At 41.3% G+C, this 12,422-nt stretch overlaps 1 protein-coding gene across 1 annotated transcript in view; it reads left to right on the plus strand.

The window, feature by feature from the left end:
* CNGB3 (cyclic nucleotide gated channel subunit beta 3) overlaps positions 1–12,422 on the plus strand; it is a 118,473-nt gene that overhangs the window by 82,532 nt on the left and 23,519 nt on the right. The window contains exons 11-12 of the mRNA XM_054017097.1: positions 7,781–7,922; positions 12,177–12,336. Coding sequence (XP_053873072.1) covers positions 7,781–7,922; positions 12,177–12,336 — 302 coding nt within the window. The remainder of the gene's footprint in view (positions 1–7,780; positions 7,923–12,176; positions 12,337–12,422) is intronic.

Genomic DNA, 12,422 nt, shown 5'->3' on the forward strand with positions numbered 1-12,422 from the left:
CCACTATGAACTCTCTCGTGGGCCGGCATGGTGCCACAGCTCTCACGCCAGGATAGTGCCCCCTTTTGGCAGTTGCTTCAGCACTGTGGTGTTTTCTCTGTCAGGTAACTTGGTCCTCCGGTGGGGTCACCATCTTTAGTCTATCCCTTCCAGGTCCCAATTGTCCAAAATGTCCTTAACAGAAACAGAACAAAGTTTCTGCCCTCTCTGGGGCTCTACTTCAGAGAGTCCTCAATTCTGTCTGCAGGCCCCGTGCTGAGCTCAACTACCCTTCTGAAAGGCTTGTAACTCCCTCCATGGGGCCAGTGGGGGAACCCAGCCTCACCCTCAACTCTGGGTTCCAGCCCAGGATCCTGTGATGCACAGCTAGTTACAACCCTCTACCCACATGGCTGTTTTCTCTAGGCCAATGCCTAACTGGCTCTTTCCTCCCTTCTGAATCTCCCAGTCTCATCCCCAGTTATTCAGGGTATCTCCCAGGCCTCCCTGCTGACTCCAGGACCTATAGGTGCCTTCTGGCAACCTGCAGTCTTTTCCATCCAGCCTTTCTCCAGCTGGTCCTCTCAACACATAAATCTGACTCCTTTTATACAAAAATCAGCTGATTCCTTTCAGGTTTTCCAGTCAATAGGGCAAGCCACCCTGTTACAACCTGGTTTGAGAATCGTGCTTGAGCTTAGGCATGATAAAGGTCTCTGGGCTTGTGCCCGAGGCAGCAGTGCTCATGCAGAAACATAGGCACCAAGGGAACTTTTGCAGTGAGAATTTAGGCATCAAAAGGGTTAGGTGGCAGCTGAGCAAGGATGGGGGAAGACAGTGGTGCCTAAATGTTAGGCACCTAAGGCCCTTTATGGATCTGGACCTGAGTCAATACTGAAGCAGTGCTCCAGTATTAAGAGGATACCGTGCTAATGGAGGACATATAAAGCTAAGGTCCTGGTCTCCTGTCATTAAAAATGCTGTGTCATTTTTGGTAAAGAGTAGGGGTAATTTAGCCCAAGTAGCCTGGCTTTTTCCTATTGGGTAATTGCATTTTGCTTACCTACAATTTCCCCTGGGAATACAGTTTTCTTCACTTTGTTTATAAAATTATATAATATTGATATATAAACTTCAAAGTCAGCCCATAGGTGAATGCACTTTGGTACTGAATTAAATGATTCTTCTTATTCTTATCTCACACTTATATTACAGTAGCACTTAGGGGGTTGATATATAACCCAGTCTTACTAAATGCTGAGGGTTACCTGCAAATAGGTATCCTGCAAATGGGTGAATGCCTCTTGCAAGGGGCTAACAAGCAATCGGCAACTTACAGGATTGGGCCTGTGATGTTAGCTGATTGTTGAATATTTAGGGATCTTTTGATCAGAGGCATTGTGTGAACATCAGTTATTATTGCAGATTTACTGTGAATTTAAACATGTCAGACAGTTCTTGGAACATTTGCCTCCTTAGAAAGCAGAAACCACGAGCAACCTAGAAAAATAATTAGAAAAACAGCCAGCCTCACAGCATGTTATTAGGCTCTGAGCCTAGAAATGCATATATTTCCTTTCATGTACCAATCAGACTTGCCAGCATTTTAAGAAGGAAAATATTTCAGTGGTCTCAGACCTACAGAGTGATAACAGACTGATTAAAATGGAGCTCTTGCTCACAGTCAAGATAAGCCAGACAAGGTTTTGTAGTTAGTTAAAAAGACACCAGTCAGCATTTCAACTAATACTGGACGCAGCACAATTTTTAGTGGTCTCACATTACACTGACCCAAAGCAAATGAGTTAGCACTAATTTAATGGCCTGAATGTTTTATGTACACTTCCTGGTATGTACAAAAAACATTGTCACTTCTAAGTGGTCAAATAAAGTTGGCACTCCTGGAGTTAGTTATTTCTTTGTTGGAATAGAAACAAGTAGACATGGAGAAGAGTTTTCTTAGTCTAGTTAATGGACACGTACATTTCTGAACAGGTATATTAAACAGTAAAAGCAAATGTCAACTTAAAGCTCACACATGTAGCACCACATTCAGACCACCGGCAAAACAATCCAAAGAGCTCTCTTTTCAAGTCCCAGCCTGCTGTCTGTCTCTCCAAGTTGTGTTAAGACTTTGCAGTGTCTTCATTAACCTCTCCCCAAACCCATCAAAATCTTCGGGGTTGAGGCTTTCAGTCAAAGTCCTTGCCCATTGCCACAGACTAGGTGTCAATCAAAATTTCCCTCCCCCGTAACCCTCACAATAGTGTCCACAACACAGCCCCACAAGAGGTAATCAAATCAAAAGCTGTGGTGATGAGCATAGCATAAGAATGTAGATAGATTACATCTAAGCTTTCCTGACATGAGAATATGGAACCATTCGAACCTATGACATTTGCCAAGTCAAGTGCCTTATGTACAGTCTCTAACCCAACATGCTAGTATGTTGCATGGGTCTCCTAACCTCTCCTAAGTACGACTGAGTGAATAATTGACAATAAATGTATTCAGTGTGTTTCACCTTTTCTTTTATTTCTTTTATTTGAAAATTATCCACAAAGAGATTGCAAAAGTCTCAAAATGTATTTTTTATGCAAAATTGTCATTGGTTTTGAAATAGTACGTGATTATCCTGATCAGGATGAGGGCCCCGTCATGCCAAGCACTATAAAAACAACACATTCCCTGCCCGAAGAGCTCAGTTACTGGCCCTCAGATTAACTGAGCAAATATTACAATTGAAGTGCAGTTTTCTCTAATGTCTGCAACTAAATTATGGCACATCCTTAATTAATGTAGCTACATGAATTTTGAATTGTCTGTCTGGCTGTGGCAGTCACAATCTTCTCAGTAGGCTTGGCTGGACAAGTTGGGGTACGGGGGTTGTCATGTTGTAGCATGAGATAATAGAGAGCTAAGGCAAGTTAATGGCTAATGTGACTGTAAATGTGAGTGTCAATTCTCCACGACGATTTGTTCCAGGACACAAACTTTTGTTCCTGGTTCTGGTTCAGCCTTGGGCTCGGTCTAGGCTAAACCATGACAAGGAACAAAGATTTGTGTCATAGAACAACAGTTTGTGGATGGTCTATGTTAGCATTTGCAACCAGATTAGTTAGAGTGTTATTTGGCACACAGCTTAGATTTTCAGCCTATTAAGTCAAATGTGACCAGGCTTTTTTCCTTCTTGTGGGTGTTGACCTCAGAGCTGCTTGTAGTAGGATAGTCCTATTGCATTATTGCAACTCCTATGTCCTCTAGCTAGTTCAGCTTTGTCCTTCAGTCTGAGAACTTGACTTTCATGGGCTTTCTGCTTTTTCCTTTTTTATTTAAATGTATATAGCACACCTGTTTAGTGGCTGAGGTCAGCAAGCTATTGGTCAACAGACAAAAAGCAATTTAAGGGAAAGAAGCTTCAGGATTGGAGACATTAGAAGGCCAGAACTTACCCACCACTTTACTATCCTTGCTTTGTCTGGGTTGTATTTTTGGAGGACTCTAATATGGAAGACCTAAGTCTTCTTGAATGAAATGGATGCACAAGTACCAGCTTAAAACTTGAAGACCATTTTCAGTTATGCTATCCTTCATACACATCAAAGTTTGACTATTTTAACCAAAGCCATGCAAACAGTTTGTTGTATTCTGAAATGAATTTTTATGAAAGAGAAATATTCCCATTTGCATAGAGTTATCTTGTTTGCATTGTTTATGATTGTTTTTACTTGTGTTCCGTATTTTAGGGAAAAATCTGATGGTTTGATTGCCTGAGGGCTAAACATACTGTCTATATTATGTAAAGGGAAAATCCCACTCTTGTCTCTACTTTGGTTTAACATTAATTTTTTCAGCTATCCAGTTTGCTGTTTGACAAGCAGTGATGATTTCAAGATATAATTAGCTAGCAGGAAGCAGAGCTGCTAATACCATAGCATTTGGAATCTATCTTTTTTGGCTCCTTGTTTTTACATTTTCTTCTTCTTTTTTCCTTTTTTTTTTTCTTGGCAGAGTGACCTTATATTTCTGAATTTTTAGTTCAGATTAAAGGAAAAACAATAAACTGAATAAATGGGGAAAACATAAAACTTGTGTCTGACATATAGTGAGCAGCATATGACTCATGCTGTAAAAAGTATCTGTGTGAACTGAGACCACAGAAGTACTGTATGCACTGCACTAAACGTATCGCTAGTAATGAACAGATTATTTTTAAAACATACACTTGCTTTTCAGGTAGATACATACACAGTATTAGACCAACCCCTGAAGTTCCTCAGGCTGCTATCTATATAGCACTCACATTGTATCATCTGTTTTCCAGACATCCTCAGAGACATAGACCAGAATCAGTGTTATAATCTCTATCATGCTGAAGTCATCACGCCAAAAGCCAATGCTACATCTTACTCACTCTGAATTTCCGAGGCCACTTGTTCAGAAGTAGCACCGTTTCCTTTATTACTTTTAAGTTCTTAAGGCTGTAGCTCAGGACCAGCACAGTATTCTCAGTTATGTCCAGTGAAGACAGGATATCTTTTTAGGCATTAACTAACCTACTCCTTATGGCGTTCCAAATGAGCTAGGAATGTCCTTTCACCCTAAAAGCTGTGATACGTGCAAAACAGAAACATAACCTTTCCTCACTTTACATTTACCTGACCACAGACCCATGGGAAACAGAGCTACTACTTGTGCAGATGTACGCCGACAGACCCCGGTCACCAGCATCAAACCAGGGACCTCTGGAGCTTAGTGCATGAGCCTCTACCGCATGAGCTAAAAGTCAACTGGCTATTCGCTAAGGCTGCAGAGCAGACTCATTTTATCTCTCTCTCTAAGTGGTCTTGGTGCCACTAGATGTGGGTTACACAGACTTTGCTGGAAGGATGCTGAATTTGTGGAACTCTTTGAACAATAGAGGGGTTTAATCTAGATGTCCATGTTATAACTACAATATTGGGGAGAGGGGACAAGGGACGGGATTAGTTTCAAGTATTAACAGATCTGCATTTTCAGTGTCAGAATTGTTAATGAAAAATGACAATTCTAGCTGTTAAAGTCTGCAAGTGGATAATTGTGGTAAAAGTGATAATTACTAAATCACATTATAGTGAAGCCAGCCTAACGTGACCACCCAAGGGATCAGCAAAAAATCGATTGCTTATCACAGGTTGCCCTTTAACTAAAAGGTCAAATAAAAGCATACTGAAAACATTAGGTATATCAAGTGGTTTAAAACAGGGAATTGCCTGTTGGAAGTAGCCCTTCATTCAGCTGTCACAGAATTTATATAAAAAACTACCACTTCATAGATCTCAAATTGTACTGTCATCTATACAGTATATTAATGGCATTACCCCTCTAAGGATATATGTGATAAGAGTAAATTAAAACTTAGGTCGCAATCCTGCAAACAGGTCAGTGGTTTCAGGACTCAAGGCAGACAGAAAGGATATGCACTGGAGCATCTATTTTCAGGATTGAGACCTCAAGTTATTTGTACTGCCTATTAAGTTTCTTTCTAAATTTAATAAAATGTTAATAAATCTTTAAAAAAAAGTATGTAAAATGCAATCATACGCAAAATCGAAGAGTTTATTGTACAGTTAGGGAAAATTAACAACTCTAATAATCTGAAAAGGATCTAAAATTTGATTGTCAAGACATTCAGAATGCTCCATTATAAATATTAATTAGTGATTTTACTAGGGATGAAAAGTATTTTTTAAAGACTCAATTACCTCTTTAAAAATACCTTAGCTCATAAGAGCAAGGAACACTATCACTTTCACTAAAACGATGAACTGGTTTAAAAATCTAATTAATCCCATTTTAGTATTAGGATGATGTAGTGCTATTTGCAGTGCCATCTTTCAAATGTCATTTAAAACAGAGTTAATGTTCTGCTGTGATTCTTAAACATCCCAATGCACTTTTGGCAAAAGTGAGGGAGTTAGCACTGGTGTTTTAGCTAATTTCTAATCTCAGGCCAGGTCTATACTTCAAACTTTTGCTGACATAGCTATGTCAGCCAGGCTGTGATGAGGTGCAATTTATCACTGACATAGCTGTGGTGGCAAAAAGCTGCTCACATAAACATAGTTAAAATAGCAAAACTGCACTTTTGCTGGTTGCGACTGAATGCACCCCTGTATTCACACCCTACACGCTATTGTAATAATCTTTGTGCAAAATATGCCTTGTGAGATATCATTTGAGAACTAATAGCTCATGGGTCTATAATATGGTGAAATGTGTGTAGCCACATTATATATAATGATTTGAGCATAAGCTGAAATTATGACTGAAATGTGTTTATCAGACAAGTCTGGGGAGGGCTAAACCTGTTTCTCAAAGACAAAAGACAAGCTGATGCCTCTAGCCAGGTGTCATCAAAGTTGATTGGCAATTACTGGTCAAGTGGCCGTTCTTTGGCAACAAAGCGGGGCAGGAACAGATTGCGCTGCATTTTCGTAAATAACAACATGGAACTTCTTTCACCACAAGACTCCTTGTCTCCATCCTCACAGAGGAAGGAACTTTATCTAGGGGTAACCTCAGAAAAATGCATTTCAAAGGGAGATAGAACTATAAAAGTGAGGGGCAAAAACTCCCCCATTTCTCTTTCTTTCTCCCCCTCTCTCACCTAAGAAGACAAAGGAACTAGCCTTTTGAATTTGGTGGCACATGCTGACTTGAGAATTTGGTCAGCAATGTTGCAGAGAACATGTGATAAAGATTTTAGCTTGAACCAAGTCAAGTTGTAGCTACTAGAAAGTGTTTTATCTTCAGTTCACCTTTAACCATTTCTGACTTTAATACCTTATACCTATACTCACTTAAAATCTCTTTGTAGTTATATAAACCTGTTTTATTTTTTAATCAAAACTAATCCAGTGTTGTGTTTAAACTGAAATGTTAGGGTACTCCAGTTGAAATAGCAAACTGTTGAATATTGACCCCTTACAGGGGCAATGGACCTTTAATATCAGAACTGCCCAGGGAGAGGGCTGGACAGTTTTAGAGAAAATTCAGGACTGGGAGTGTGTTGGGGCCACCTTGCAAGTGGTAGCCAAGGCTGGTGGAAGCCAGAGTGTGACTGGAGTGCTGCTCGAAGGCTACAGCAATACATAGACTCTTAGGGTATGACTTGCATGCTGTTTGTGAGAGGTTCAAGGTTGCAAGGCAGTTGGTGACACAGCTCCCCACTGGTCTGGGTTGCACATCGGAATGTGACACTGATATAACTTATTTCACTCAGCGGGAGGAAAGCTAAAATTAACTGGGCCAGCAAAAGTCCAGTTTTGCTGGTATAAGCTGCGTCCACAGTAGGAGTTCTTTGCTAATTTAGTTTATCAGTGTAGTTATACATGCAACGTGCTGCTAGTGTAGACCTGACTTCAATCTATTTAGCAAGGTTTTAATTGTGCCCTTATCACCATGGTATTTACATCAAGGATAACTGCATTCTGCCTGCCTAAAATCCTCCCTGGCAGTTTCAAGTAGCTATTGTCCTAAACTGTCATATAGAATTACTGGGCACTGGTAAGTAGCTGCTGTATTTTCTGTATGCACCTAATTTGGGGCTTTATTGGGTCTGCTCCCATTATTAAGGGTTTGTAGGACTGGGCAATTATTTGTAAAGCCTTAGAGAGCTTTTAAGCTGAAAGGCGTCACAGGGCTTGTTTCTGGAAGATGCTGAGCCCCCTGGACTTAAAATAGCAAAACACATGCATAACTTTAAATATGTGAATAGTCCCATTGAAGTCAATAAAATGTTTGCTGTGTGTATCCCCAGGTATCTGAGGTGTTACTACTGGGCAGTGCGCACTTTAATTACCATTGGTGGTCTTGCAGAACCGCAAACCCTCTTTGAGATAATCTTTCAGCTACTGAATTTTTTCACGGGTGTCTTTGTGTTCTCCAGCTTAATTGGTCAGGTAAACAAATGAATTAATCGCTAAATATACAGTTGTGTAAATTACTGCCGTGTAAATACAATGTACTCTTTATGGTCCCATTCATATACATAATACAGAAAAGTTTGAAGCAGAAGATCAAAAAAGTTCAAGGACTCTTTTGAGTCTCCATTGTATATATTTTTCTGACAGATGTATTTATCTATGGTTGTAGTTCCAAATATGGCCCTTCGTAATTTACAGTGGACCCCAATTTTGGAGGCCATAGCTTCAATCCTGCAGTTGGACCTGTCTGGTGGAACTCTACAGGGAGGTCTGCCCATATGGCTCAGATTACAGTATCAGAGCTCACAAATTTATGAAACTGGCTTACGTGAAATGCCTTGGTCCACTCATGGCCTGGGAGAGTAATCTCTGTTGGGTCACTCAGCACTGCTACACTATAATTTTAATATCCATTTTTGGATTTATCTTTAGACATTAATGAATTGCACTTGCTGTTAATTGCAATCAGGGATGCACAGAGGGTTTGGGGGGCCTATGGCAAAATCTGGAACTGATTGCTCCCACCCTTCCTAAATAGAACCACTGAGGGGAAGCCCCGGGGAAGGGCGGGAGGTGGATTGGAAAGCAAGACCACACAGCACACAGTTTGCAGTGGTGGCTCAGCTCCTGTCTCGTGGGGCTAGGCCTGGCTCCCCACTCCTGGCATTGCAACCTGATGGATAGGCTTGCAGCGCTTCTCAGGCTTAGCCCAGCTGCCAAATTTCCATGAGTGGCGCTGCGACCCCATCTGCCAGGTCACACTGTCAGTCAGGTTTGGAAGTCCTCTGAAATAGAGGGCCCTGGGCAAACTGCCCCTTTCCCTATCCTCCTTGCCCCCCTGAGCAGCCCTGATTGCATTTAAGTGTTATCACTCTTAAAAACATGAATGGTACAACACTGCACTCAATACTGATGTATCTGCAGGTTATTTAGTATTCCCCCTGATTTTACAAAGTTTTCATAGAATCATAGAAGATAAGGTTTGGAAGAGACCTCAGGAGGACATCTAGTCCAACCCCCTGCTCAAAGCAGGACCAACCCCAACTAAATCTTCCCAGCCAGGGCCTTAAATACCTCCAAGGATGGAGAGTCCACTACTTCCCTAGGTAACCCATTCCAGTGTTTCACCACCCTCCTAGTGAAATAGTTTTTCCTAATATCCAACCTAGACCTCCCCCACTGCAACTTGAGACCATTGCTCCTTGTTCGGTCATCTGCCTAGCTCCATCCTTTTTGGAACCCCCCTTCAGATAGTTGAAGGCTGCTATCAAATCTCCCCTCACTCTTCTCTTCTGCAGACTAAATGAGCCCAGTTCCCTCAGCCTCTCCTCATAAGTCTTGTGCCCCAGCCCCCTAATCATTTTCGTTGCCCTCCGCTGGACTCTCTACAGTTTGTCCAATTTGCCCTTTCTGTAGTGGGGGGCTCAAAACTGGATGCACTACTCCAGATGTGGCCTCACCAGAGCCAAATAGAGGGGAATAAGGGCACACTGTTGACTCATATCCAGCTTCTCATCCACTGTAATCCCCAGGTTCTTTTCTGAAAAATTGGCGCCTAGCCAGTCGGTCCCCAGCTGATAGCAGTGTATGAGATTCTTCTGTCCTAAGTGCAGGACTGTGCACTTGTCCTTGTTGAACCTCATCAGATTTATTTTAGCCCAATCCTAGGTCACTCTGGACCCTATCCCTATTCTCCAGCGTATCTACCTCTCCCCCTAGTTTAGTGTCATCCACAAACTTGCTGGAGGTCCAATCCATTCCATAATCCAGATCATTAATGAAGATGTTGAATAAAACCAGTCCCAGGACAGACCCTTGGGGCACTCCGCTTAATACCGGTTGCCAACTAGACATTGAGTCGTTGATCACTACCCATTGAGAAGCCGTTGATCACTACCCATTGAAGTCCTAAGAACTCCATGAAATGAGGGATTTACTGTCTGCCATATGTTACAGCTGCAAATTTGGCACATGATAACCTGTGGGTAAGATTAAATCAGTGTTCTTGTTTTCAATTCATTTGCATCCAGTTTTGAGAGAAAAATCTGCAAAATTTCCAAAGTAATAGGCAGCAACAAAAGTTTTTTTCCAACCTAACTACTGGAGTTACATTTCATATCCAAAGGTTTGAAAAGAACTTTCCTGGCTGCAGAAGAACAACAGTTACAGTTCCTACATGTGGCAGTGAGTCCTACTGGACTCTTGCAGAAATCCCTGTATGATGGGGAGCTCAAATGAAAAGGCAAACACAGGAACTGTTGCATTTAATTGTATTTCTATTGACCACAAGATTTGAAAAAGTTCAGCAAATCAAGTAAAAGAAGTCTGTAAGTCTCAAGTAAATAACAGGGTGTATACCTCTAACTTCCTGGTAACACAAGGAGTGGGAAAAGAAATACTAAAATATCAAGAAACAGACTATGCCTGTGCATCCAGCAAACACTGGAAATAGCAGCAGCGCATCTCTTCATATAAGATTTCTAGCCTGATGATTAGATAAACTTGAAGAAATTCTGGCCAAACAGCCAAATCTTTGGGTATCTAGTTTGCAAACCTAATATTTTTTTCATCTAACCTAGGTCCCTTATTAAAGCCCCAGTCCTGCAGTTGACTTTGTGCAAATGGACCGCTCCACCAGTCCAGAGTCAATTGAAGGATCAAGGCCTAAATATAGATAAGTGAAAAGATACGTGAATATTCAGTCAGTGGATAACTTCTGTGTTTTCAAAGAGGTTTAAAGGTACTTGACAAGTTCTTCTTTGTTACGTTGGTGTAAATCCAGAGTACCGTATATACTCGTTCATAAGCAGAATTTTTTTAGTAAAAAAGGGAAGCACCAGAGAAGAGGGTCGGCTTATGAACGGGTATAGAGAGGGAGAGGTGGGATACAGCCCCTCCCCCCCAACAGAGGGAGCAAGGAGAGGCAGCACAGCCAGCAGAGAAGGGAAGAGGTGGGGCCAGAGTCTCTCCGCTTCTAGCCACACTGCTCTCCCCCCAGCCTCCGAAGCAGCTGCAGCTCCGGGGCTGGCAGGCTGCAGCCGTGCCGCTCAGTCCCGCCCCCCAGAACAGGCTGTGGCTGCACTGCCTGGCCCGCCGGAGCAGCTCCAGCCAGGCCAGAGACATCCTGCTCTGGCCCTCCCCAGATAAGGTGGGAAGGGCTGGGATGGGGAGAGTGTGAGCTCAGTAGAGTTCCTCCAGACCTCGACCAGCGTGACAGCAGAATTTAGCCCACAATCATATTAGTAATTTGTCAACACAATGATATTTGAACCTTCTATCAAAAATGTAACTGTACCTAGAGAATAGGGTGTTTTCAAACATTAATGCATTTAAATTTTTGAAAAGAGATGTGACTCTTTTTGTAGAAATGTTAAACTGTGCTCTTGTGCTAAGACCTTCAAGATCAACTTGGGCTGAACACTGATTTTTATGACTGATCAAAAAATATCTAACGAGGGAAACACTGACAAACTCTTACGTCTAGTGGCATCAACTGGTGTTACATTTTTAACTTCAGTTCTGATTTGCCATTGCATGCCAAGCAAAGTGGGGCCTAATTATTGCATTTTAAAGGAAGACCTTCAATTTAAAAATCATGCTTCCATCTGAAAATATTTTACTTACAAATAGCACAGATTTCCTATAACTGGAAGATTTACACTTTGTTTAATTTATGCATTAGACTGTATTTTTCACTTTAACTCTGAAACATGAAAGAGAAAAGTATGTTTAAAATAGAAAAATATAAAAATCACAAATACTGGCAGGGGCATTTAGGGGTAGCTATGGTATGTGAAACTACTTTTAACATGGCTACATTAAGTTGTCAATGTCCCTCTAAAATAAAAAATAAAAACAGGTGAAAACACAACTATTTAATGCAACTTAGTTTCAATCCATTCATTACCACTAATGGTACATTATACCATATACAATTATACACCTCTACCTCGATATAATGCTGTCCTCGGGAGCCAAAAAATCTTACCGCATTATAGATGAAACTGCGTTATATTGAACTTGCTTTGATCCACTGGAGTGCACAGCCCCGCCCCCCCGGAGCGCTGCTTTACCACGTTATATCCGAATTAGTGTTATATCGGGTTGCATTATATCGAGGTAGAGGTGTCTTAACAAAGCAAAGTGTTTGTGTTTGCAAAATGACTAATCACTTAAAAACGGAGACTGTTAACACTGAAAAGTGTTTGTAGTAATAACTGATATTTGCAGATGCGGGATGTAATTGGAGCAGCTACAGCAGGACAGAATTATTACCGTGCCAACATGGATAACACAGTCTCTTACATGAACACCTATACAATTCCAAAAGTAGTTCAGAATCGTGTTCGAAGGTGGTACGAATACACATGGGACTCTCAAGGAATGCTGGGTAAGATGACTCTCAAACTATACCATATCTGCTCACACACTGACTCACAGCAGAAATGTTCTATTTAGATCCAAGGAATACATGGA

The sequence above is a fragment of the Malaclemys terrapin genome, chromosome 2, assembly GCF_027887155.1.
Source record: "Malaclemys terrapin pileata isolate rMalTer1 chromosome 2, rMalTer1.hap1, whole genome shotgun sequence".
NCBI classification, from domain to species: Eukaryota; Metazoa; Chordata; order Testudines; family Emydidae; genus Malaclemys; species Malaclemys terrapin.